General features: G+C 44.2%; 1 protein-coding gene across 1 annotated transcript in view; it reads right to left on the bottom strand.

Annotated features, from left to right (window-relative positions):
- Window positions 1-24815, bottom strand: part of ITIH5 (inter-alpha-trypsin inhibitor heavy chain 5) — a 75893-nt gene extending 51078 nt beyond the window's left edge. Inside the window, exons 1-4 of the mRNA XM_026016751.2 lie at window positions 24626-24815; window positions 15182-15226; window positions 1599-1762; window positions 576-677 (exon numbers count right to left, since the gene is read on the bottom strand). Coding sequence (XP_025872536.2) covers window positions 576-677; window positions 1599-1762; window positions 15182-15226; window positions 24626-24715 — 401 coding nt within the window. The 5' untranslated portion in view covers window positions 24716-24815. The remainder of the gene's footprint in view (window positions 1-575; window positions 678-1598; window positions 1763-15181; window positions 15227-24625) is intronic.
- Window positions 24816-27302: the final 2487 nt, after the last annotated feature.

Genomic DNA, 27302 nt, shown 5'->3' with positions numbered 1-27302 from the left:
TGATGGAAGAAGAGATAAGAATGGAAAAATGTGGAACTCAGAGGGAGGGTGGCAGTGTTGCATATATGCTAAACCCTCTTCCTTCACAGCAGAGAATCAACAGATAATGTTTGATTTCTATCAAGAAATTTAAAAAAAAAAACAAGACTACCATAAACTTTAGAGTTAGAGAGGTCATACAAAAACAAAACAAAACAAAAAACCCACACACTACAGAAGTATCAGAAGTGGATGCTTCTAGGAAGTGAGACCTGGGTAGTAGGAGTGGTAAGATGTTCCTTTTTATTATAAACCCTTTCCTGCTATATTGTTACCTATATATATTTAATTATTTACTGCCTGCTAAAAATAAAAAAGCAGATAAATACTTAAAGGAAGGGAAGAGAGCAAGATGGGTGGGCACAGGAGCAGAATATGTGACATGTTGCTGAAATGGATTTTTTTTTAAGTTCAATTTTTTTCATTACTGGATTCAACACATGTAAAATCACTGTGTCAAAATGTTCTAGATGTTTCTAAATGGTTTCCTTCCAAGTTGAAGTGGATTTTTAATTCCTTAATTAGGTGGCACTTACCCATTATCTTCTGAGGTTTTATTTCTTTTCTCTTTTACCTTATCACCATTTTTCTTTTCTCTCTCTGTAATTTCTCCCTGAAACACCTGGTCTCCAAGGAGCCTGAAACACAAGAGACAGCCATGTTACTGGCTTGCAGTTCCAAGACAAATTCAGACATGGATCTCATAACCATGACAACCCTAGAAAATATTTTTATGTGACTCTTGGATATGCAGAAAGAATGCATTCCAGACCAGGGCACTACTCTTGAATCATTCATTTCATTCTAGGGCAATTTTCAACAGGTTCAAATAGTCAGGGTTGACCCATGGTGCCTCTCATTGCCCCAGGAGGAAATAAGATCTGCTCAAACAAATTTCCTTGAAGATTCACCAGCTTGAATTTTGCCCACACCCAAAATGAAACCCAAAAAATCCACCCTACTTTCTATGTCTTTGCCTCCTAATTCAGAAGAAAAGAAGAAATATGGTTGACTTTATATATCACAGGGATCACACTATCTCATCATTCAGGTCTCATCTTAAGCACTGCCTCTTCTGAGCCACCTCCCCGATTCCTCCCTGCCTAGACAAGCCCCTCTCCATCTATCTTAAAGCACTTGATACGGTCTGAAATGATCTAATCTATTGATTTGCTTACCTACTGCAATTTCTGCAGCAGAGCAACACAGTCTTTTTCATAGAAGTATCCTGGTCGCTTCAAAGAGTTCCTGACCCAGAGTGGGCACGTGTTTGTTGGAAGGAGAGAAAGAAAGAATTCAAGAAGGGGAATGGAAGGTGGGAAGAAAACAGGAACAGAATGAAAGAGATGGTGGAAAGGAGAGAAGGAGGAAGAAAAGAGAAAGGGAAGAAGGAAGTTAGAGAAGGAGGAAGGCAAAGAGTCGCCCTTGTGAGCCACATGCCACCTGCTGAGATAAATCCTCATGCCCGAAGGCTGTGGAGCTCACATCCTCTCAGGCTCGCCCTGGCTACCCCACACAGACATCTTCATTCCAGGGTCTCTGACCAGAGTGTCGCTTACATAGTGAAGTTGGTGATGAAAGCTGCGGCTGGAATCTGCATCTGGAACTCAATTTCCTGGTCCTCAGAAGCTCTATTCAGCAGCCTACAGGAGACTGTGGTGAAGGCGTAACGAGAAATGATGGTGGACTTCACCGAAAATTCTGTCATCAAGGGTTTGGTTTTCTGTTGGAATGAAAACACGTGCTACTTTCCGCAACCTGTGAAAATGGGAATCAACCATTCTGGGGTAGGTGTGAGTCTGTTTCCCACAGAGAAATAATCTTCAATTTGGGAGCCCTTAGCATGGGAGTCCTTTCTGCTTTCTTTGTCTTGTCCTGACTTTCCACTTACCACTCTCTCTACTCATAAAACAACTGTGGTTGGGCAATCAGTTGGTGAGACAGAAGCACATTTTTCAACCTAACGAACGCAGTGAAGATTGCCCATTTGGCAGAGAACACACACCGCTTAAGTAGTTTAATGAAGTACTGGGATTTTAGAAGTGACGTATGTAACTCTTTCCTGTGATAAACTTTTAGATCATATTTACAGGATCCTGAATTGATGAAAACATCAGAGCATACCTAAAGAAACTCTCATATTTTCAAATTACATTCAATATCCCCTTAGAGACTGGATTCTGAGGTTTTCCCACCATCACTACGGTCACATAACTGTAAAGTAGGAATCAATACTGAGCTCAAGACAGTATGTGGGGCATTAGAACCCAGAAAAAGGAAAGTCTGTTTTCATTAAATTTATCTCCAAAGCCTCTGATAAGAGCAATCACTACATGGAGTAGATTTAAAAGCTGGGGAACACCTGGGTGGCTCAGCAGTTGAGCGTCTGCCTTTGGCTCAGAGCATGATCCCAGGGTCCTGAGATCAAGTCCTGCATCGGACTCCCCACAGGGAGCCTGCTTCTCCCTCTGCCTGTGTCTCTGTCTCTGTCTCTCTCTCTCGATAAATAAAATCTTTTAAAAAATAAAATAAAATCTTAAAAAAAAAAGATTTAAAAGCTGGTTAAAACTTTTCAGTGTATGTATTTCTAGCTTTCTAGTGCTCCATCCCATGACAGCTGGCAGCAGAAGCTTAAGGAAGGAAGGAAGCATTAAGAAGGAAAGTCAGCACAGTGGTTCTTTAACTCCAAGAACTGGCTGAACTACTTTACAGGCTGGGAATGAATGTTCATGCCCCCCTCTCCCTGCAACAAACTCATGCAGTAAAGCCCTAACCCCCAATGTGATGGCACTTGGGTGTGGGGCCCTTGGAGGTGAGTAGGGTTAGAAGAGGTACAAGGGCCGTCGTGATGGGGTCAGTGCCCCATAAGAGGAGACACAAGAGAGCTTGCTCTTGCTCCCCATGCGTACATGGAGGAAAGGCCATGTGGATGAGAATGTGGTCATCCACAAGCATATTTATTTTTTTTTTAATTAATTTTTATTGGTGTTCAATTTACCAACATACAGAAAAACACCCAGTGCTCATCCCGTCAAGTGTCCACCTCAGTGCCCGTCACCCATTCCCCTCCAACACCCGCCCTCCTCCCCCCTTTCCACCACCCCTAGTTCGTTTCCCCGAGTTTGGAGTCTTTATGTTCTGTCTCCCTTCCTGATATTTCCCCTACGACCCAGCAATTGCACTGTTGGGGATTTACCCCAAAGATTCAGATGCAACGAAACGTCGGGACACCTGCACCCCGATGTTTCTATCAGCAATGGCCACAATAGCCAAACTGTGGAAGGAGCCTCGGTGTCCACAAGCATATTTAAATGTTTGAGTCAAATCTTGACTTTTACAGCAAACCACCAAAAGCTAGACAAAAGTCAGCACCAGAATATGAATCCTGCCAGATACTGATCTTGTACAGCCCAGCTACCAGAACGAGGAAATTAATTTCTGTTGTTTAATACCAGTCTACAGTATTTTGTTATGGTGGCCCAAAGAGACCAAGACAAGGCATTATCTCATTAGAGACTTGGGCACACATACAATGTAGGTGTTTTTTACTCCATTTCATACATGAGAAGGAGTCAAGCTTGCAAGTTTACATATAGGCCCATCAGCATCAATGGAGAGGGGGACTTAAATTCAATCCCACCTGCTCCAGAGTCCACACTCACCATCATGATGGTAGGCTCCCTCTGTGGATATGTCTTTCTATCTCTGTGTACTCAAACCCGCATGCTCTCCAGCATGCAGCAGGCTCTCAATAAATGCTGAATGGAACCAGGTTACTCTGCTGGATTTGACTTTCCCCTACTGGCATTGTCCTACCCAGTGCATGTTTATTTTGACCTTCATCTGCTCTCTAGATTTCTTTCCAGCCCTAAGCTGGTTTTCAAAATAAATATAAGATGATGATCTGTTGATATCAAGGCATACTGCTCCCGTGACATCCAGAGGGAATCTTAACCCCACTTCAAGAGAGTTTCACAATGCATTGTTCTACTTAGACATATTTAAATGTTTGCGTCAAATCTTCTCTTTCACAGCCAACCACCAAAAGCTGGACAGATACCTTATAGGATATGTTAGAGAGGTAGGACTGAGCCCCCTTCAGCACAAAGCACATCTGAGAACATGCACAAATAGTTGCAAGATGGAGAGCTGCGTGGAGCAGAGTCCACATGGGCAAGACCAGAAGGGGAGAGTGCCAGGATCATTCATCTTTGTGGCTGAACTTCTGGTCTTGGTGACTCAAAAGGATAGAAACAAACGGCAACAGGTTCAGGAAAAATGTCAAGAGAATGTGTATCTTTCTTGGAAAGTTGGGAAAAGATAAGCATATAGGTTCAGTGAAGTGATGATGAAGAAGAAAACTAATCCAAACATATTTGAAAGATTTTTCACCTGCAAGAGGAAAAGAAGTTCTCCAATTTGGTCTGAGAAGGAATTACGTCAAAGCAGTGGTTCTCAAGTCAGGGCCCAGGACTAGCAACATTAGCATCACCTGGAAACTTATTAATAATGCAGAATTTAAAAATCCATTCCAAACTTGCAGAATTAGAAACACAGGGAATGGGGCCAGAAATCCTGATGCTCAAGTCCAAGAACCACTGTTTTGAAGTAACACAAGGAGGTGGTCCTCTTTATATTTCTTCGTCTCTAAGTTAAAAGGGCTTGAAAAAATATGTCCATGTCTGAGATCCAAGACTCTAAGGCAAAACTGAAAGTAAGGAATAAAACTGAGTTTTAGGAAACTATTTTGGAATTTAGAAATACTTGATTGTAAATAGTCTCCATGAAAATCTTTCCTCCTTCGGACAATATCCATCTCTCCAGAAGTGACCTGGATTAAAAAGAGATTCTAGATGTGGTTTAGCCAAATGCTTCTGTTAAATGATCTTGTTAAAAATATATACTACATTTCAGGGCACTTGGGTGGCTCAGCTGGTTAAGCATCTGAGTCTTGATTTCCACTCAGGTCATAATCTCAAATTTGTAGGATTGAGCTCTGCATCAGGCTCTGTTGAGGGTGGAACCTGCTTAAGATTCTCTCTCCCTCTGCCCCTCCCCCCACTTGCACATGCGCTCACACTCTCTCACTCTAAAATAAATAAATCTTTAAAATATATATATATTTATATACACATACACACACATATAGCAAATTTCAGTAAAGACAATGGGAGTAGACTGGGGAAAGTGGTAATGATAATGGTCTTAAGAGCACAATAACCTGTTGGGTTTTTTTAACTAAAATTTGTATCTCCTCATCTTTCCAAAATGGAACCCTAAAATAAAGCATAAATGGAGACGCAGTGTTTTACTTTCACTTACGTTTCCCTGGAAATAGATTTTCTTCCTAAATTATCTATGTTTCGACATATTCCTTTATCTCCAATGTCTTCATGTTCTTACATATGTGAATTTGTGAAGGGTCTAAGATACCATTGCTCACAACTCTGAGTTCTATAGATGCATTGGGTAAAAAGGAGCCCATGCTAAAAAAAAAAAAAAAAAAAAAAAGGAAGGAAGATCCTATGAACTCAGAAAATTTTAACTCTCAATCTCCACTTTATTTAAAATGTAAACCAGTGTTTTAAAAAGTATCAAGTAACATACGCATATGGTGAAAACTTCAAATTATGCCCAAAATAAAAAGAAACACAGTGGTATCCCTCCTGCCCTGGATCTACAGTTCTGTTCCCCCGAGGCAGCAGTTAAATGAACAGTTTTTGGTCTGTCCTTCCCTAAGTATATGTTGTATTGATTTGCTTTAATTTCACCTAACGATACAATGTGTTCCTCTTTCTGTATCTGTGCTTCTTCCAAGTACCCAATGCTGCTGCGTAACAAACCACTCTAAAACTTTGTGGTTTAGCAACAGCAATCATGGCACTTTCTCTTGTGGTTTCTGTGGGCAGGAATTCTAGAAAGGCTTGGCTTGGCCAGGGGGAGCCAGTCAGGAGGTGACTGGCCCTGGAGCTGGCCGGTATCTCTATCTCATGTTGCCCCAGGGCCCTTCCATCTGCTCCTTCCACAAGGTCAAGTTCAGGCTGACTCATAGCATGGACCTCACACATTGGTCAGACCGATGACGTGGAAGCCAGAGACTTCGCGAGACATCTAGGTGGAAGCTCTATCTGTTTTTATGCCCTAACCTTGGAAGTCACCGAGCATCACTCCACCCTACTCTACCGGGCACAAGAATCGCCAAAGGACATGCAATTCCAAAGGCAGAGGGTCCAGATCCTGTCTTATGGGAGGAGTATCAAAGTGCCACTATCTTTGAAAAATGCTATCTGCCACCATACAAATTGATCCCTCTCATCCTTCTTTTAGTAGCCACTCGTATTTTCTTTTCACAGACACACTATATTTTATTTAACCAGTCCCCTCTTGTGCACCAACCCTTTAGAATTATTTTTCATGATTGTCTGAAACTCCCTTCAGATGCCCCTGCCCTCTGATTCACCTACACCAAGGGGTTAGGGGAAAAGCCACAAGACTGTGTAAATAAAGTTTTATGGGAACACAAATTCATTTACATCCATTCATCTGCATACTGTCTGTGGCGACTTTCACACTACAACATAGGGCAGCTGAGTAGCTTTGTAATCGTGCCAGACTCCGACAGCCTCGCAAAGCCTAAACTATTTGCCATCTACCCACTTAAGTAAAAGTTTGCTGATCCCTGGGGTTTGTACTATTTAAGGAAATAAAGCCCTGAGATCGGTCCTTTACATACCTTTACTAATTGGTGTGTTTTAGGAAGAAATCTCAGATTATATAGATGATGAGGAATTTTTATCTGACTTGCACAATCTTTTAAATTTTTTCATTTGACAACATTTAAAAATCGGAAAGTTGACATAAACATCCATAATGCCATTTCTCTTGGAACAGACAATGGGAGCAACTCTGCATGTACATTCCCATGTGGCCATAGCTGCTGGCATTAATGGTGCTGCTGCTTTAGATAAGACCCAAATCCTACACTCCCAGCTCCCCACGCTTACCAATCTCAACCGTCTCATGGACACTGAGAGTGAGCAGCCATTTGCACTGTGCTTGTACTAAAATTTTTCTTATTCCAACTCTATTCTACTCATTGACGTCCTCTGTTTTACCAGATTTTACATGGCCACAGTCTGTACACCTAGGCTTAGTACACCATTATTCACAGTAGCCAAAGTGTGGAAGCAACCCAAGTGTCTGTTGACAGATGGAAGGATAAACAAAAGGTGGTTTATACATATAATGGAATATGACTCAAAAAAAAAGGAAGGAAACTCTAATGCACGCTACAGCATGGATGAATTTTTTTTAAAGATTTGTTTATTTTAGAAAGAGAGAGTGCACTCAAGCAGGGAGAGGGGCAGAGAGAGAGGGAATCTCAAGCAGACTCCATGCTGAGCATGGAGACCAACTCAGGGTTCAATCCCTTGACCCTGAGATCATGACCTGAGCTGAAACTGAGAGTCAGATGCTTAACCAGCTGAGCCACCCAGGGCCCCCAATGTGGATGAATTTTGAAGACTTCATGCTAAGTGAAATAAATCAGTCACAATAGGACAAATACTGTGTGGTTCCACTTATATGAAACACCTTGAATAATCAAATTCATTGAGACAGAAAGGGGAACAGTGGTCGCCAGGGGCTGGGAGGAGGGGGCATGGGGAGTTAGTGTTTAACGGGTACAGAGTTTCAGTTTTGCAAATAAAGAGAGCTCTAGAGATAGATGTGATGTCTGTAGGACAGTGTGAATGTACTGAAGACCACCAAACTGTATACTTTGCAGTGGTTTATAATAGGTAACTCTTAGGTTATGTGTATTTTGATAACAAAAAAAATGAAAAAAATTTTTGATGGCCACAGATTCTTTGCTTTTCTTGTCATTGACAGGTGAAGTATAATTCATTTATTTTTGAATCTGAGCCACAGGGACTTGCTTCATCTACAGAACACACTGGAAGTGGGGATTCTGAGTGGTCCAGTCAGTTGAGCGCCCAACTCTTGGTTTCAGCTCAGGTCATGATCTCAGGGTCATGAGATCGAGCCCTGCGTCAGGCTCCCTGCTCAGCATGGAGTCTGCTTAAGTTTCTCTCTCCCTCAGCACCCTGCCTCCCCTCTCAAATAAATAAACAATCTTTTTTTTAAGATTTTACTTATTTCTTTGAGAGAGAGAGAGAGAGAATGTGGGGATTGGTAGAGGGAGAAGCAGACTCCCCGATGACCAGGGAGCACAACATAGGGCTCCATCCCAGGAACCTGAGATCATGACCTGAGCTGAAGGCAGCTGTTTAACTGACTGAGCCACCCAGGAGCCCCTCAAATAAATAAATCTTTTTTTTTTTTTTTAAGTGATGATCTGGGACTCTAAGGCCAGGTCACAAAGAAGCCTCAGCTCTTGTGCTCAGGTGTCTCCCAACACTCTCCTGGAGGCCTTGAGTCACCACATTAGACTGAGCCTCTTGTGCTGGGCTGGCCATGTGTAGGACCACAGTCGACAGAACCAGCTGAGCCTGGCTACAGCCATGCCTGTCAAGGAGCCCAGCACACGACAGAACTATAGTGAACCCTCCAGATCAGCTCGTCTGCCAATCAAGTGACTATACGGACATCCTGTGGCCAGAAGAATCACTGGGCTGAGCCCTGCCTAAATCCCTGCCTCACAGGTGCTTTAATAAAATGGTTGTTGCATTCGTTAAGCTACTGGGTTTGGGGAAGACTTTTACAGAGCAATAGAAACTGAAACACCTCATCTCTATGCATTTTATGGAGCAATAGAAACAGAAACACCAAACTCTAAGCTACTGGGTTGGGGGAAGATTTTTATAGAGCAATAGAAACTGAAACACATCATCTCTATGCATTTTGTTTTGTGAACTTCTACACATTAGAAATACCCCAGGAATCTCCCTGGAGGAAGTCACAAAGTTACAAAGTCATAAAGATAAATTATAAAGAATAAGAGTCTAACCCCCTGCTTTCCCAGCCTAGGCCACAGCGGTTTACTTCCTCGGGTCCCACAGGCAGGAGGCCATCCCTCCAGTGCCAGAACCTGGAGCCCTCACTTCCAATCCCACCTCTTTCATGAAAGGAGCTCAGAGGCAGCCCTGCAGCTCAGCAGTTCGAGGCTTTTCCATGTGATCACTGTCAGCTAGCCAGTAAAATACAGCCCTACAAACATACACTAAATATCATTCGGTCTTTGTGGCGGACTCACAAGTGACCGGGGTGCCTCACTTTCCACCATCACACCGTAAACATTCGACACACAGGACATCAAGCCCAAGCCACTCCACGCTGCTTTCATGTTCCAGCATTTTCCAAACGTTCTATTTTTTTTTTTCAAAAACGTTTTTATCAACCTCCAGCTTGCCTCTTTCACGCAAAAGTAGAATATTAATTTGGAAAAGAACCTAGTAAGTTCCTAGCTGAGAGACACAAAGTGCACAGCTGCAGGCCATTCCCAATGCAATCGAGCTCCTTCCGTAGATAATCCTTGCCCATCACTGTTCTGACAATAATTTGAAATTGTCTTCACTTGGTACACTTGAGACTGCTTGTGATGTCATGCTGATTTGTCCTTCTTCATGAGATCCTTGTCAGTTATCCTTTCATTAAACTTAAAATGTGCAATTAGGAGACGCCTGACAAAACCGTAAGTTGAACTATGATGGGATTTTTTGGTTTCAGAGGGGGGTTTTTTGGCCTCACATTAAGATTACGGATATTGTAGAAATTTTCCACACTATTACATCAAAAATAGGACACATAGTTTATGAGCCCAAGAGACAGATTGAGAAAAGTTTCAAGAAACTATTTTAGTTTTATTGCTCCTGCCCAGTTACTATTTCCCACGGGAGCCCCCACTGCTACTTAGGCCTGGTGGCCCTTGCCCTGCTGGACAGCACCCTTAGTCCCCAACCTACTAAAACCACTCATGCGCATATCTACCTCCACCCCCTGGATGCTCATCCCTTCCCCCAACCCTACTAGACTGTATACATGGGCAGAACAGGGACCAGAACTTATTCATCTCATTTTTTTTACCCATAGTTGTCAACATAGAGCAAAACTCAGAAACATTTATAAAATGGAATTGTCGAACAATTTAATTGTTGAACAATTAAAGAAGAATATCTATCCCTTCACTAAAAGAAATGGTAATTAACTCAAATTTATTAACCACTACTATAGATTAAATTCCATGGAAGAACTATTACACATGGATCCTTCTCTTAAGGCACCTATGATCACATTTGGAAGAAAGCATTAAAAAAAAAAAACCATAAAGCAACATAGGAAGATATATAGGGATACACATATACACTCATTGCCTGGAAGACCTTCCAGAGCTCAGAAGAAGGAGAAATCAGTGAGGTCTGTAACAGTAAGAAAAGGTTTTAAAAATAGATGTGGAATTTGTATACGGTGAAGGAAGAAGAACAAAAAGAACATTCTAAAAACACAAAAGGCACAGAAGCAGGGATGAGCCTTAGCACATTCCTGGAACAAAAAATCGAGGAGTTTAATTAGAAAGGGGGTTACGGTGTGAGAAGAATCCCGGACAGCTACATAAGACTGTCAGGAAACCCTGATGCCCATAGCCAAGCGCAGAACTTGGAGCAGCAGAGGCTTGTAAAAATTTGTCATAGAAGGAAGGATATAAAAGAGGTGCTTCAATTTTTTTTTCCCAATGCACCGTTCTTAAAAATCCAACATGCTCTCCGTATTTATATTTAACTCATTATTTCATGGGAGGATGTCAACTGGAAAATAGGAGGCAAAAATCAAATCTTCCTGTGACAAAACAGCTGCTTCATTATTTCTCCTACAAAAGCTAAACAGATGGAAAAGCAGTTTGAGGCAGGGAGTGTCTTAATTAGATGCTCAGGGGACCAAAGCCTTCTGTGTGACTCATGTGAGTCACTTAAAATCAAGCCACCCAGAGGATGTCCTGAATTACCCAAGATGCCATCTGGAAATGTAACTGAGCAATGTTTGCAATGGCATTGGCCAGAACCAGGTCTCTTCCAGAAGATTAACCTTTTATTGTTTTATTCTGGTCTAACATTTCTCTAGTGACCATTAGAAGAAATAACTTTGGAGACGGGAGAGGACCTTAGACATCATGTAACTCCTCATCGCCTCACATGATAAAGGAGAAGACTGGCCACCTGGCAGTTGGTGGACTCTGGGTCCAAGGATGTTGACTACACCTTCATGTCTTTCCCTTTTGAGAAAAAAACAACCCAGCCCATGTCATTGTTACATGACACCCCCACCTGGTGAAACAATTTTGCTCCTCTGTAGACTGAGCGTGACATCAGCTCTGGATTGCCTATTTGTGATAATAACATTCTTTATTTTAAAAAATGATGTTTATTTATTCATGAGAGAGAGAGAGAGAGAGAGGCAGAAGGAGAAGCAAGTTCTGTGCAAGGAGCCCGATGTGGAACTCAATCCCAGGTCTCCAGGATCACACCCCGGGCTGAAGACAGTGCTAAAGCGCTGGGCCACCTGGGCTGCCCTGATAATGATATTCTACTGAGCAACGTTTCATTGCGTTATAGGGGAGGAAACATAAAACGCAAGTATCCCTTTACGTAGAGGGAAAAACCTTACTCTGTACACCTCCTAACAAAAGATAAACCAGATGGCTGGAGGCAGAACAAAGGAGACAGACACTAACAGTAACTAACCTTCAGTGAGGTAACGATGCCCAGCACCATGCTGGTTGACTATATCTGCTGTGTTCTTGAGGCTCTGGCATTTGGGACCTTGCTCCTGGAGAGACTATCCCCCCAGGGCAAGCTGATTCCCAGAGACAGCCAACTACTCCTGCATGAGCACACCTTTGATACACAACCCACCAGTCCAGAGCCCACACTCCCAGCCACCTCCTTTGTTGAGCTCACACCAAGCCAATATTCCCTTTTCCCCAAGTCACCCCAGGGCTGGATCCCAGACAACCAGAGACCCCCACGGTGCCTCCTGTTTTAGGGAATCTGCGAGTACAATCATCTTCCTTCATGATGATCACTTCCAGATCTCCATGTCTTACCATGTCTGCTTAAAACAAACCCCAAGTGCAAGTTTTAGAATACCTGTTATGAAGAAAATGCCAAGACATGGTCTTGCCACCAAGAGGTTAAGTGACGAGAGTGAAAACCAGGCCACTATCTGTTAAGGGCCAGGGATACTCAGATACAAGATACCCTTGCTTTTTAAAATATAAATTTTCGGGATCCCTGGGTGGCGCAGCGGATTGGCGCCTGCCTTTGGCCCAGGGCGCGGTCCTGGAGGCCCGGGATCGAGTCCCACATCGGGCTCCCGGTGCATGGAGCCTGCTTCTCCCTCCGCCTGTGTCTCTGCCTCTCTCTCTCTCTCTCTGTGACTACCATAAATAAATAAAAATTAAAAAATAAAAAATAAAAAAATAAAAAAATAAAAAATAAAATATAAATTTTCTTTGCATGAGTGTTGCCAAAGAGCATCATAAAAAGGGTATACAATCAATTCAAAAGAAAATCAAGCAAATCCCTATGGTTCATGAGCTGGCAGTGATAAGAGACTAACAGCTGTTGCCATCCACATTCTATTCATTAGAGAACATTCAGAGACCTTCACATTGGTGCAGACAGCTAGAGTATAAAATAGAAAACTCATAGGATAAACTGAGGCCACAGAGGCAGGCCTCAGTCAGACCACACAGACCCTTACATGTCCTTGGAGTATATTCTATAGGTAACGTGGACTCACCAAAGACATTTTCCAAAGAGAATGATGCATCAGGTCTACTGCCGGAAAGATCATTCTAGTATCCGTTGGATGTATAAATAAAGTTCATGTTAAAAAGACAGAATGCATGGAAAAGTAAGACTTTTTAAAGTTCTTGGAGATTTCCAAGAAAATCTAAGTGATTAAATAAACATTCTAAGCCTAAGGATCAAAAAAATCTTTGAAACCAAAAACGACAACTCAAAGGCTATGAAGAAAAGATGAACTTATTTATTACTGGGTAACTTAAAAACCTCTACATGGAAAACCTACCACAAGCAATGTTAGTCGACAAATGACACATTTGGGGAGGAGTTCTTCCAATTCAGGAGACAGAGCAGCTCTAGATCTCTAACATACTGGCCACTGAGGGATAAAAAAAAAACACACAATGGAAAGTCGGGTACAGGACACACGAGCACACACACGCACAAACAATTCACAGAAGAACCACTCTAAGCAGCCAATAAATGTTATTTTTTAAAAAGCATAAATTCATTAGTAGTCAGGCAAATCTTCCTATTGAAAAGGTAGCCCACAGAATAAAAAACACCCACGTAATAGAATAAATAAATTTTTTTAAAAAGTTTTGCAGCATTTTTTACAGGGGCCATAAAACTGGAGACAACTTGAAAGCTCATCCACTGCAGAATGCCTAATACATTATGGTGTGCCAATGACCAACGACCTGGAATATTTTTCACCATCTAAAGGAATGGATACAGTTAGGCCAAGTGAAATATTGTTGCTCAAAAATAGTAAGAAATGGAAAAAGAGACCTGTACTTGAGAAGGCGGGGCGTGTGTTAAGAGCACACACAGAACGTAAACCGAAAAAAAAAAAAAAAAAAAGAGCACACACAGAAGCCAGCTGTGGGACCCCAACCCCTCTCTACCCCGCTTTCAAATTCAAGTTCTAGGGAAGACAGGGTCTTTGGTCCATCTGGTTCACTGCTGTATTTCGATGTCTACACTGGGGCAGCGTAGAGAGAGAGCATTCAAAAAAAATACCAGTTGGCATGAATGCATGCATGAGCGAATGAGGGCATGCACCGGTCTTGCTGGGAGGCTATTCTCCATGAGTCTCTGATGTTTCCGCCCGTTTTCCGAGCCAAGGCACCAGCTACCTTTGTTCTGAACTGTCTCTTCAAGGATGTTTGGAGAATGGCTCTGGCCACGTGAGGCGGCGTCTCCCTCCAGAGCAAAGGGGAAGTTGGTTTAATATCTAGAACAGTAAAGATGATGTGGCTCTCCAGGGACAAAGGTCAGGCAGGCTTAGTGCTCATAAAAGGGTCAGGTTCCCTACGTGCAGAGCTCCCCTCGGGTGTCGGTGTCATCGGGGCCTCTCTGGGTGACCACATGGGAACGGATCGGGGCCCAGGAACCGGGCAAACGCGGACGCTTGGGCGCTGCCATTCTGGGAGCAATAATCGCCCTCTGTCCCTGACCCGGGAGCCTCCTGTTTTCTGCTGGCATCCACGCAAAGGCAACGAACTCACTTCTTGGCTGGGTTGTGGGGGGAAATCCAGGATCTTCGCGATTTTTGACATGCTCACGTTCATGCATGTCTGTCTGTGATTATGTGAACATGTGATGAATGATGAAGAGATTGACAAGGGTGGGAATATCAGAAGGAAGAAGGGGAAAGCCAAGCAGAGAAAAGCAAGAATCCGACATCACAGCCCAACTGCGGCTAGAATCGAGAGGCCCTGGAGGGATGCCCACCCCCAGAGCCCGAAGGCATGTCCCCACATTCTGATATGTCCCTGCCTACACGCTGGTAACAGAGAACCGAGGTCGGTTCGAATAAACTCTTCAAGTTCGAGAACATGCGCCCAAGTTCCAATCTGCTAGTTGCCCAGAGGCAAGGAGAGCCTTGCTCAGCTCCACAACCTGCAGCTCTATCTACCAAGGTCCAGCTTTTGCTTTTTTAAAGATTTTATCTATTTATTCATTATTTATTTATTCATGACACACAGAGAGAGGCAGAGACACAGGCAGAGGGAGAAGCAGGCTCCCTGCGGGGAGCCCGATGCGGGACTCGATCCCAGGACCCCAGGATCACGCCCTGAGCCGAAGGCAGATGCTCAACCACTGAGCCACCCGGCGTCCCTTTAATATTTTTTCTTAAAGGCTTTGAAACTCCATCCTCTGTCCTTAGAGCCCTACTGAAATAAGCAAGCCTCTTTCCAGAAAGAAAGTCCACTTCAAGAAAGCCTTATAAAAACTACATTGTTTAATGTCAACATTCTTCTACAAGCAACTTTACAAGCTTTGGAGGAGCTGCAAGCACAGCCAGGGCCTGGTTCAAAATACTCGGAAGATTGAGGGCGGAAGAGACCCTGCAGGGGCACCAGGGACATACATACCAGCCTTTGCAACAGTCGGACCTGCCTTGGCACCCTGAGTCCAACCTGTAAGAAGAAGAGAGTCATGAAATAACAATTGTGAGCTCATTCTGAAAAGAATTTCTTTGGGGGGGGGGTATTAATTATCGATTCAGAGTCACAGATTTGGATCCTGAAAAAACACCCATCCTGAAAAGGAGATTGGACCTTTGATTAGGGAGCTGCCAAGCTAGAGCCAGGATCCATCCCTCTCAGGGTTGGTTGACTGCTTCCCTCCCCACACACACCCCGAGGGCACCACCCCATCACCTGCATGCTCTTCTGTCTCTTCGAGGACCATGAAGTGACAAGAACAAAGAATTCATTAGAATATCTGTACTCCCATTTTATTTTATTTCCAGCTTGAAAAGAAGCTCTTTGCTATTGCGTCTATCACCAGGAGTAAATGGATTCAGTTCTACTCTGATGGGCTCAATTATTCAACTCAAAACTTTAGGAAACTCTGCAAGCAAAACTGAACTCACTGTGAATTTTTTCACTGCGTTTTTTTCTGGCTGTTTTAACTATACTCTCCCACATGTGGAGGAGGGGCATGGGACGGTGATAAAATCCTCATTTAAAAAAAAAAAACTGCATTAATGAATCAGCCACTTCTGGAGTAATTTAAAAGTCCTAGCTGGTGGTTGAACATTATTCACAGCAAATCATTGTTTAAAGAAAGTGTTACACTGCTATTGCTGTGAGTAATAAGTCATCCTTTCTGGAGGGTGATGTGATCACGTAGATCAAAAACTTGAAAAATATGTCTGGACTTTATATATCTCTTTTTTCTAACAGCTCTATGATGTGTAATTTATAAATAACATAAATGATTCACTTAAAGTGCACACCTCAGTGTTTTTTAGCATATTCATAGAGTTGAGCACCCATCACCACTGTTAATTTAGAACATTTTTATTACATCAGAAACCCTGCACCTCTTACCTGTCACCTCCCAACCACTAATCTACTTTGACCCTGTGGATTTACCTATTCTGGACATTTCGTAGGAATGGAATCATAAAAGATACAGTCTTTTATGACTAGCCATTTTCACTGAACATAATCTTTTCTTTATATATATATTTTTTATTTAAATTCAATTTGCCAACATATAGTGTAACACCCAGTGCTCATCCCATCAAGTGCCCCCCCTCAGAGCCCATCACCCAGTCACTCCATCTCCCTATCCTCCTCCCTTTCCATGACCCTTTGTGTGTTCCCCAGAGTTAGGGGTCTCCTCATGGTTTGCCTCCCTCTCTAATTTTTCCCCACTCAGTTTCCTTCCTTTCCCTTATGGTCCCTAACATAATCGTTTCAAAGTCATCCCTGCTATAGCATTTATCAGTACTTCACTCATTTTCATGTCTAAATAATATTCCACTGTATGGATTCCCCAAATTTTTTTATCCATTCACAGGTGATGTCCAGGTTGTTTCCAGTTTTTGGCTATTTTGAATAACATGAAACATATATAAACATTCCCATGCAATCTTTATGTTGGACATAGCTACCCAGGAGTGGAATGCCTGGGTCATATGGTGAATTTAAGGTTGACTTTTTAAGAAAGTCTCAAACTATTTTCCGAAGTGGCTGAAACATTCTTCCATTCCCATCAGTATGCATATCTTCTAATTTAAGAAATTCTACTTACAGAAAATTAGCATAAAAGAAAAAAATAAGAAAACTCTTTGCAACGTTTAAAACAGCTGTTAATAATTAGCAATTGCCTAAAATTAAAAGAAGTGTGGTTCAGTATATTATTTTAAAAAGTGGTTCTTTAAAAAAGGGGAAAAAAGTGGTTCAGTATATTATTAAAAAAACGAAGTGTGGTTCAGTATATCATTCAGTATATTATGATGCAGGGATTCATTAACACAGCTATAGAAAATAATGATGTATGGGATGCCTGGGCGGTTGAGTGTCCAACTCTTGGTTTCGGCTCAGGCCATGATTTCATGGTAGTGAGATTGAGCCCTGAAACAGGCTCCCCACTCAGCCAAGAGTCTTCTTGGGATTCTCTCTCTCTCTCCCTTTCCTTCTGTCCCTCCTGCTTATGCTTGCACTCGCTTGCTCTCAAATAAACAAATCTTTTAAAAAGGAAAAGAAAAGGAAAGGAAAAAAGAAAAGAACGATGTGTATCTATATTTATTGGCATCAATAAACATTCATTTTACTGGACTTCAGTGCTGTTCACCAAATATTTCTCCAGCTGTCTGCCAGAAGTATTGCATTTTCTGGACCCATAGCAGGAAGGCAGGGACATGCAACCAGCTCCAGCCAACAAGTTAGGAATGTAAGTAGTACTTTTCACTTCTAGGTCAAGTGATTTAGTTACAGATGTACAATCCTCCAGAACTGCTCTTTTTCTTTCTGGTACAGTAATTAGCAGTGTTTGAAATGGTAGCTGCTCATCAAGCTCAACTTCCCAAGTGACCACCACCAACCCAAGACGGACAAGTTGTACAAGCAAGAAATAAATGTTTGGAATTTAAGATGCTGAGTTTTTAAGACATTGTTACCACAGAATAACCTAGCCCATCCTGATTAATAGATCGATGACCCATTTTAAGTGATTAAATCTGGTAACAAAACGTTATATTTAACATGATCTAATTTTTGTAAGTTTGAGTGTTGATATGTGTAGAATGGGCACCAAAGTGCCAACGGCTGCTGCCTTTGGGTGACTGAATTCTTTTTCTTTAAACTTTCCTGTACTATCTCAGTTTTTCACAAATTAACATTTTACTTCCATAACAGAAACAAAACAGTAAAGATGTTTCCATTTGGAAAACTCCAGTCATAACAGTAACTGTCTTCATCCATATCCTCCCTTAATCTCCCCCTGGGGGGAAAAAAAAAATATATATATATATATATATATACTATTGTAAATGATCGTTATAAGCCACTACAGAGCCTCCTATTCTATAGAACATGGAATAGGAGAAATAGTACAGGATTTAGGTTGACACTCACCACCCTGAGTCCAAATGAGGACCAAACAATTAGTAGGATGATACTGGTTTGTCTTTCTTAAATGAGGTGTTACATCTGAGGCATTGTCCAAGGAAAGCCATCATAAACATTCTGGGCAAGGTCTTCACCAGTTCTGCAGGTTCGTGTCAGGCCTTTCCCTTCCTCGAATTGTGGAATAGGCTGGGGACTGCTTAGCATAGCGATGGTCAGAAGGAAAGCCCAACCTCTCTCAGGTATTCTGATCTGTAATTGATCTAAAGTATTCTCTTTGAAGTTTCCTCCTCTGGAAAATAGGTTTTCCAAGAAAACAAACAAGTCTTAAGGAGAATAAGAGAAGTTGGTTTTTCATTTTTGAGATTTCTATCTGATGTCTCAGGGGATCGCCATGGCAGTGTTTCAGTCCAAGTTCAAACGAGACTGAACTAGAATCAGAGCTTCCCGGTACAGACAGACTCCTGGTGCCAGCTGAGATTGGAACTGGAAACGACATCAAGGTCGTCATCCTTGTTTTTAGTTAGGAATTCTTGATCCCTTTTATTGTTTGAGTGTTTCCCCATGCCTCATAAGAATCTGGGAATGGGGTTTAAGGACAGATATGTAACCCACTTTGGCTCACTGTCAAGGACTGCCATTGAGTAGTAATCTCAAGAGCTTGGGGGCTCTAAATCATAGACATAAGAGATGGCTCAAGTAAGATTCTTTACCCCTACTGAGCTGAGCTTATTTCTCCAGCATCAGAATGAAAGATGTCCAGGCTACAATATTTATTGAGAAACACAAGCCATGAGAAACATTAAGCCATGATCCTTGCCATCAAGGACCATACGACACAACTCGAAAGAAAGAAACATGAAAACTTAATAGGGTAGTTTTTGTAAGTTACAAAGGAAATGGAAAAAAGTAGAGTTCGGTATGCCCCAGAGTGACCATGAGATGTTTTATGTTTGGAAGAATGGTTCAACCAGTCGTGTGGGCATTTGCTGGAGTGGGATGAAAGGGCAGGAGAAACTGATGGGGCATCAGGTTCCATACAGCAACTACACTGAGAAATAGTTTCAGAGATCTACCACCACCTCCCCGATGCGTAGGAACAAAGCAGTGCTCACCACCAGGAGGTAGAGGTTGGGTGATGATTTCCTTTGCACAAAGAATGCAGCCATAACACTGTCAGGGCTTTGGAGTCTGGAATCCGCCATCTACATGATGTTAGTCCAGCTACAGATAAAGATAGCAGGCACTGCTTATATATTCATAATTTGAGTAATAGACTGTACTTTCCCCCAAGATTTATCACAGTGTTGGATCACGACTAGAAGAGAAGAGAAATACCCTTAGAGCCTTCCAAAAAAGTCCATAAATGGAAAAGAGCATGAAAGAGAGGAAAATAGTGAGACCTAATTCTAACCAGGGTGAAAGATGCTCAGAATACACAGAACACAGACGCTCTCTCTGGGCATGGATGCTTTGACGACCCAGGTTGCCTGAACAGAGATGTCTGAGTTCCCTAACAGGTCCAGGGGATGCTGCCTTTGGGCCAACCTCAGCCACACCCCCAGCAAGGGACAGAAGTGGTGAGTTCCTGCAGGGCTCTGTACTGAGAACCTACCTACCAGTCGGCTCCTATCCCCATCTCCTGAGGGTTTTGTGATCCTGAAACCAAGATTCACGAACTCAGGAGTCAGTGCCTCACAGATCTGTTAGAGCACCTGACACATAACCAAGGGCCACCAATTGGAAAGGCAGTGGAGTCGCCATCTGTCACCTCGGTAACTCGACATGCCTCACACAAAAGTTTCATTCCTCCGGAGTAATGTTGCTGCAGGATGTTCAGCTAATAACCATTGGTAATTCAGGGCACCCATAACCTCAGCCCTGAAGAAGAAACTTCACTTCTGGGCTACAATACCAAACAATTTCCAGGTAGGTCTTAAAAAAAAAAAAAATGGCCTTAAGCAAGTCACTATTTCTTTTTTCACCTGTGAAAAACAAGGGAATTGGACTTTGCCTGTAGGAAAATAAGGAGGAAATTCTGGAAACAAGCTGAAAAAAAGCTTGGGTCTCCATCCCATGGCCCCAACTTCCTAAATGGAGCCAGCCAGCTGCTCCTTGGCTACAGAGAGCTAGCCGGGGTCTCTGACGGGACCCCCAACAGCACGGGAGGCAAGGCTGCTTTCAGTGCAGCATCCAAGGTTTAGGGAAGACTGCTGGTTAGGAAAATGAAGTCACATAAACTCATGCACCTGGTTCCCAATACGCCCCTCTCCACCCTCCCCCTTCCACTCAATGAAACAAGAGATGGCTGGTTTGGGAGTGAGTACATCTCTGGACTCTCTCCCAAAGAATCCTCCTTCCCCTTCAGTTCGATGACTCCTTTTTAACAATCACAGGCATGTGCATAAAGGAGACAGTACTGAGTGGTCCCAAGCTCCCAAAATCTTTTACTGACCTCACTTTTTAAAGACTTAAGAACAAAAACAAAAACTAAAGAATGCTGTCTTGATGCTTGATTTGCATTTCCAAATGCAGGGGTTTGGTTCTGAGGGACAGATTTTTAAAAACTAAAACTCCAGAAATTCTCAATTCAGGGGATCAGAAATGTCTCCCCACCATCGACCTGGTACCACAAGCATATCCTGAACACTGTCCATATGCCAGGAGCCACAAATAAAAATTTAAAAAATTAAAATCACATTGAAACAAATTCTATCATGTTATAAATAGGAAAGTGGCTTGGTCTCTGGAGGAGTCCTTGAAAGCCTGACTCAGGTTCTAATTCAGGCTCCGCATGTATCACTTGGGCCTATCACTTCCCCTGGGTGGACTTCCGTGGTTCTCCTGGAAAGTGAGCAGCACACTGAGGCTTTCCTTGTAGTGGTGGGCAGAGATTTAGCCAGGCTGTCCATAAACAACAAAAATAACTAATACCACTTTAATGCTCACTGAATGCATGTACTCTGTGTGAATTAACCCACTGAATCCTCAAAGCCACCGTAAGAGCAGAAGTGGGTTTATTATTTTATTGTTATTATTATTATTTAGAAGCTAATAACACATAAGCTTCAAGATCCCTCGCTGGTACAGTCCCTCAACCACAGGTGATGTCTGGGGTGGTTGCCAGCCTGTAAAACCACGGCATTTGTTGTGATTAATTTATCATCCTAAATAAATGTTTACTTTGGCACCTAATTTTTGTGGCCATAATTTGATACTCTGTTCCTTCAAGAGGCTCTACCAATTATGTAAACTTTACTTGCCTCTAAAGAACCTATCCACTCCTGCCAATGAGAGTAATGATTCTATCTTGCAGATGATAAAACTGAAAGACCCAGAGAGGTTAAGTCACCTGCCGAAGTACACACAGCCGGTTGGTGCTGGGATGCACAACTGAACCCAGGCAGCTTGGCTCCGGTTGGAGTGCTCTTCACCATCTCCTTTATTGTTTTTTCTTATTTTTACATGGAGCCACTAGCAAATTCTCTGGGACATTAGGAACACTTAATACTAATCAGTGGCTCGGGCAGCCTGGGTGGCTCGGCAGTTTAGCGCCGCCTGTAGCCCAGGGCGTGATCCTGGAGACCTGGGATCGATTCCCACGTCAGGCTCCCTGCATGGAGTCTGCTTCTCCCTCTGCCTGTGTCTCTGCCTCTGTCTCTCTCTCTCTCTCTCTCTCTCTCTCGATTAAATAAATAAAACCTTTAAAAAAAATAATTAGTGGCTAGCGTTATTTTGTAAATTAAAAACTGCTTTTGTGGTAACAGGAATACAGCCCTATCCTGATTTAAGGAAAACTGTATCAATTTGAAATTTAAGAAACAGGTAAATCTGTAACAGGCTGCTTTTATATGAGTCTGCCTTTGGAATATTAATTTCCTGAAAGATTCTTTTAAAGTGATATTATTCTACGTGTGGTCGATGGATCATCTGTATCAGAATCACCTAGGCCCCGCCCCAATCCTTGTAGATCTAAACTGATGGGAGTGGGCTCTCAGGAAGCTCTGTATTTAATGAGCCCTCTGAGGGTCCTCTTCATACCGAAGTTTGGAGACCATTGCTGAGAGCAGTCCCTCACTCTGGGCGATACTGTTCACAAATGGAGGGAGGACCAGAGGGGAGAAAGGAATTTGAATTTCAGGTGTTATTAGGAATATTGCCAACTGAAGGTAGGCAGCAAATAACAACTGCAGTGCAAGCTAACAGGCAGGTTTCGTGTATGTTAGAATTTACATAAAACTGACATATTCATTTACATTTATAAATTGAGTTTACACATCATTTTGAAGACCATAATTATAGAGAATAAGCACCAGCTATGTGCTACACGTAGCCAGGTACTGATCTACGTTTCAATCTTCAAAATCCTTTTAATTAAGTGATTTCACCATCCTCATTCTAGAGATGAGTAAACAGAGACTCACAGGCAATAAGTAACTCTCCAGGGAGGGCAGAGCCAGGATATGGACCAGAGAAGTCTGGTTCTAGAGAATCCTACATCTCTTTCTCTCTCTCTCTCTCTCTCTCTCTCAGTCTCTCTCTCTCTCTCTCTCTCTCTCTCACACACACACACACACACAGGTGGTTGTTTTGAAGGTTTTTTTTTTTTTTAATAGAGACAAAAAGGTAAAATTTGCTGATTTTCATAGAACTTCATGTCTTACAAATTTTTGTCTCAGTCACTTTCAAGATGAATAAATAGTGCTGTGTTTTGAAGGCAGCATGAAATTGCTAAAATGGGCCAAACCTATGTTACTCTATGCAGGAAAAGTTTAGAATGTTAAGCCTACTTGCACTGGCAGATGTTGGAGCTTTAATCCCTCCTCCTAGCTCATAAACAGAATCCTTGTTTCAGTTCCTCCCACACTTTCCTCTCTCCACTCCCCCCCCTCAAAAAAAAAAAAACTTTCAAGTTCTTTATCCCAAATTCCTTCCCTCTGGGCTATACAGCAGCCCAGGCCGGACAGCAAGAGGTAACTGGAAGTGCTGACCCTGAACCGAGCACTTTAGGCATATTAACTACTCAATCCTTAATACCCTATTATTTCCCCCACTTTACAGAATTGGAAATTGAGGCCCTGGAGAACTTTCCCAGCATCACAGAGCTGGCAATTGACAGACCCAGCTGCCTGACACCAAGCGCATGCCCTCAACCACTTACTAACACGTCTACTGTTTCTCCAGCGCCCACTGCAAAGGGCAAAGTCAAGACAAGTCTTTCTTTCTGGATACAAAGCCTGTGCCCTCCCCCAACCCCAGCCTCTCAGGCCCCTGGAACGTGGACTGCTTAGTCCTCCTGACGACCCTCCAAGAGAATGGCCATTTCTTTCAAGGTACAGAAAACACATCCACGTGCAGAGTCAACAAGAGAGTAACCATCTTCCAGATTTCTCTTCAAACCGAGATGCTGGAAAAGGGGAGGAGAAGTATGACTACGTATCTCTTGTTCCCATCACGGGAAACACGCTTTAAGCTAAACGATTTTAAAATAATTTTAAGGGGGTCCCTGGGTGGCGCAGCAGTTTAGCGCCTGCCTTTGGCCCAGGGTGAGATCCTGGAGACCCGGGATTGAATCCCACATTGGGCTCCTGGTGCATGGAGCCTGCTTCTCCCTCTGCCTGTGTCTCTGCCTCTGTCTCTCTCTCTATCATAAGTAAATTTTAAAAAATTAAAAATAAAATAATTTTAATGATAACGTGGGTAAGCAGCACCAGGGGATGCTGATAAGCACTGCCCACTTTCATTGGGACACGGCCATTTCTCCCTATAAGGTCTTCACCTTGATATTTGCATCAGTTCGGCTTATATTTTTCAAAAAGCTTTTCCGTTCCTCAGACATGGCATTGAGACTTCATACCTGCAGGGTTTATCCTACCTGAGAGGTTACACCTTTCAAAACACGAAATCTGCGGCAGATGCACAGAACATGAACTGCGGCAAGTGAGCTCTTGGTTGGTGGTCGAGCCCCGCCATCAGGCCACCTCCCAGCTGCTGCCCCACTGATGAGAACCTGATGGGAAAGTCGGGTTCCCCTGGCTTTCAGATGGAGACAGTGGAGGAGAGTTTGCAACTTCTAGATGGTGCTTTTTCCTCTGATCACCTGGGCCACCCCCTACATGCATCTTAAAGAAGAAACGTTGGCATTAACTTGGGGCTCTCTCCCAAGAAGGAACGCCACCAACAGGAGCCAGGATTTGGTTCTGCAGGGCTTTCCAGTCCCAGACACATTCTGCAGGCCAGTGACATCCAGACTCTCGCCCAGAGGGACCAACGGATGGGGAGGCTCGTGAGCAGCCGCTGGGGGGACCGAGAGGGCAACGGGGGACGATGCGACAGGAGGGGGGTGATCCCTGCCTTCTGGCGTCCGGGAGCCCTCCAAGGCCGTCGGTCCTACAGCCACGCGCCCGCCCGGGGAAGGCGGCCGGGCCGTCTCGGGGTCCTCCCGCCTCTACTTACTCGCTCCGAAGTGTCATCCCGGGGCCGCGCCTCTCGCGTTGACGCCGCGCACAGCGGCAGCCCCAAGCACAGCCCCAGCAGCAGGAGCATGGCGGGGCCGGAGCGCGCGGCGGCACCGGGGCCCGGCGGGACGCGCGCAGGGGACAGCTCCGGGCTCCCGGCTCCGCGCTCCGCGGCCGCGCTCGGCCCCGCCCCCCGGGCCCGGCCCCGCCCGCCCCCGCCCGCCGGCCACGCCCCCTCCTCAGGCCCCGCCCCTCCGCCCGCCGGCCACGCCCCCGGCTTCCAGCCCCGCCTTGGCCCCGCCGGCCCGCCCCCGCCCCGCCGGCCCCGCCCCCTCCTCAGCAGGCCCCGCCCCGCCGGCCCTGCCTCCGCCCCCGGCTTCCAGCCCCGCCCCTGGCCCCCGCCGGCCCCGCCCCCCGCGCCGACCCGGGTCCCATTCGGGTCCCCACAGCCCCCGGGGGCAGCCCGCCCTTCAGCTCCGCCCTTCAGATCCGTCCCCTCCGTCGCCTTCTGCTGCCACCTTCAGGGCTGGGGACACCCGCCACCCGACCCCCAAATCTCTCTCCTGCGAGGTGTGAAATGCTTCTTCCCCCAGCAGCTCGAATTCCCCTGGCAGGAGGATGCGCGAGTAGCGAGCCTGACCCCCAGGACCCTGCTCGCCCTCCCTCACCTGCTCTGCACCCCCGGCCCCCGCCGGCGGTGTCTACAGCCGCATCCCTCACCTTGTATCCACCCTCACCTGTATACCCACCCCGCCCGCTGTGTCTACCTCGGCATCCCTCACCTTGTATCCACCCTCATCTGTATATCCCACCCCTGCCGTGTCTACCGCAGCATCCCTCACCTTGTATCCCACCCTCACCTTGTATTCACCCTCACCTGTATACCCACCCCGCCCGCCGTGTCTACCGCAGCATCCCTCACCGTGTATCCACCCTCACCTGTATATCCCACCCCACCCGCTGTGTCTACCTCGGCATCCCTCACCTTGTATCCACCCTCACCTGTATACCCACCCCCCCCCCCGCCGTGTCTACCGCAGCATCCCTCACCTTGTATCCCACCCTCACCGTGTATCCACCCTCACCTGTATATCCCACCCCACCCGCTGTGTCTACCTCGGCATCCCTCACCTGCTATCTGTACCATCCACCACCACTCCCCACCTGCTAGCATAAAGCCAACATGAGACCTTCTTACCTCTGCCCAGAGAGCAGCACACGCCTCTTGGCATCCTGCATTGATGCTTAGAAGCCTAATTAAGCAAAGCTAATTACTAGTCCAATGCAGAAAGTACTAGTAATGTGTCCCCTTTTATGCAGTTCCGGCAGAAAACAAGGGGCTAGCCCTGGCACCGTGTAGTGGTATTTCTAAGGTTTGGGTTATTAATCATGAAAATGACTATCACTGCATATGTTAGTTACAAACTATTGGTGATCCTTCTGTTCTGCAGTAAGAAGAATTGTTATCCTCCAGCCTTCCACACCCTGGGAGCTCCAGCTTCCACACACCTCCAGTTTTTACACCCTGGGCACCATCTTTTTATCTGCTAGACACACGATGTAGCTGGAGCTGTGCCTTTGTTTCACTTTCAAAACACAATCACTTCAAAGACACTTTGTCTGTCTCTATAAAAACTGCATCTAAGTCCATGAGCTGAATGATAGGGAGTGACTGGCCACAACCTCGATGGCCAAGGGCAGAGAAACGGCTCGCTCAAAGAATGGAACATCCGTCCTATGGAATATTATGCAGCCACTAAATAATAATCATGAGGTCTGTGGAAACGTGAAAAATGTTTATCGTGTAATCTAGAGGGGAATGTACCAGAATACACACCCATATCAACAGTATGCTTGTAACTAGGTGAAAATGCATACACATAAGAACTGGGAAAAATGTAAAAAATGAAGAGAGTGGGTGGTTAGTATATGGTGATAAGTCTTCTTAAAACATTTTATTTACCCTTATGGACATGCTGTTTGTTCAACCAAGACATTGAGAGAAGGGGGGAAACATGATGCCATTTAAAATAAAAGGAAGACAAGATTGGGAATATTCCTCAGCCATTAGAAATGACAAATACCTACCATTTGCTTCGACATGGATGGAACTGGAGGGTATTATGCTGAGTGCAGTAAGTCGAGAAGGACAAACATTTTATGGTCTCATTCAAATGGGGAATATATAAATTAGTGAAAGGGAATAAAGGGAAAGGAGAGAAAATGAGTGAAAATATCAGTTAGGGTGACAAAACATGAGAGACACCTAACTCTGGAAAACAAACAAGGGGTAGTGGAAAGGGAGGGGAGCGGGGTTTGGGGTGACTGGGTGATGGGCACTGAGGGGAGCACTTGGTGGGATGAGCACTGAGTGTTATGATATATGGTGGCAAATTGAACTCCAATTTAATTTTTTTTTAATTTTAAAAAAGAGAGTTCAAAGAGAGAAAAGCAAATAAATAGAAGGCTGCACAGGCTCAAAAAATAATAATAAAATGAAAGGAAGAAAATTGTTGTCATTAGCACTTAATCGTTTCCGCCCCTAACCACTCACACGCTGAAATGCACAAAACCAACAAGAAGCAACAGTAGCTGGTCCAGCGAGGTTTTACCACAAAAACCACCAGTAAAGGAGAACTCTGAAGAGGGCCAAAGGATTTTTATCTGTAGTTCCT

Source organism: Vulpes vulpes, chromosome 2, assembly GCF_048418805.1.
Source record: "Vulpes vulpes isolate BD-2025 chromosome 2, VulVul3, whole genome shotgun sequence".
NCBI lineage: Eukaryota > Metazoa > Chordata > Mammalia > Carnivora > Canidae > Vulpes > Vulpes vulpes.
The sequence above is the reverse complement of the archived record's forward strand: the minus strand, read 5'-3'. Positions and strand labels throughout refer to the sequence as shown.